Source organism: Haliaeetus leucocephalus, unplaced genomic scaffold (assembly GCF_000737465.1).
Source record: "Haliaeetus leucocephalus isolate CR32 unplaced genomic scaffold, Haliaeetus_leucocephalus-4.0 Scaffold353, whole genome shotgun sequence".
NCBI classification, from domain to species: Eukaryota; Metazoa; Chordata; class Aves; order Accipitriformes; family Accipitridae; genus Haliaeetus; species Haliaeetus leucocephalus.
Genome location: NW_010972789.1, coordinates 46213 through 46669, shown reverse-complemented (window position 1 = coordinate 46669; position 457 = coordinate 46213). Strand labels below are relative to the sequence as shown.

General features: G+C 65.4%; 1 protein-coding gene across 1 annotated transcript in view; it reads right to left on the bottom strand.

Annotated features, from left to right (window-relative positions):
• Positions 1-54: 54 nt before the first annotated feature.
• The window catches only part of LOC104835043 (scavenger receptor cysteine-rich type 1 protein M130-like), a gene marked incomplete at both ends in the record, with an annotated part of 15799 nt that continues 15396 nt past the window's right edge, over positions 55-457 (bottom strand). Inside the window, one exon of the mRNA XM_010572822.1 lies at positions 55-417. Coding sequence (XP_010571124.1) covers positions 55-417 — 363 coding nt within the window. The remainder of the gene's footprint in view (positions 418-457) is intronic.

Here is a 457-nt window from a genome sequence, read left to right as displayed (position 1 = left end):
CTTCCCCAGCTCCCTGCCAATACCCGAGCAAGGGGTCCCAGACCTGCCACTCACCTGAGCAGTTCACGGCAGCGTCCTCCTTGTGCCGGCAAGCACCACCATCCCCAGGCCGGGCCCAGCAGTCCTGCAGAGACGGCTCTGTCCCACGGCACTCCACCTGCTCCAGCCAGATGGGGCCCGTCCCCATCCCAAACGCAGCCTCATGCAGGGCAGACACCGCGGGGCCACAGCCCAGCTGCCTGCACGCCACCTCGGCATCCTGCATGTCCCAGGAGTCGTCGCACACCGTCCCCCAAGAGCCACGGTGCCAGACCTCCACTCTGCCCGAGCACCTGTCCTCACCTCCCACGGCACGAATCTTCTCCCTGTCTGGAGAAGGCAAAGACCTCCCATGGCACAGAGACAGCAGGCAGAACCCTACCAGGGGAGAAGGGCATGCAGAGGAGCAACTACCTGT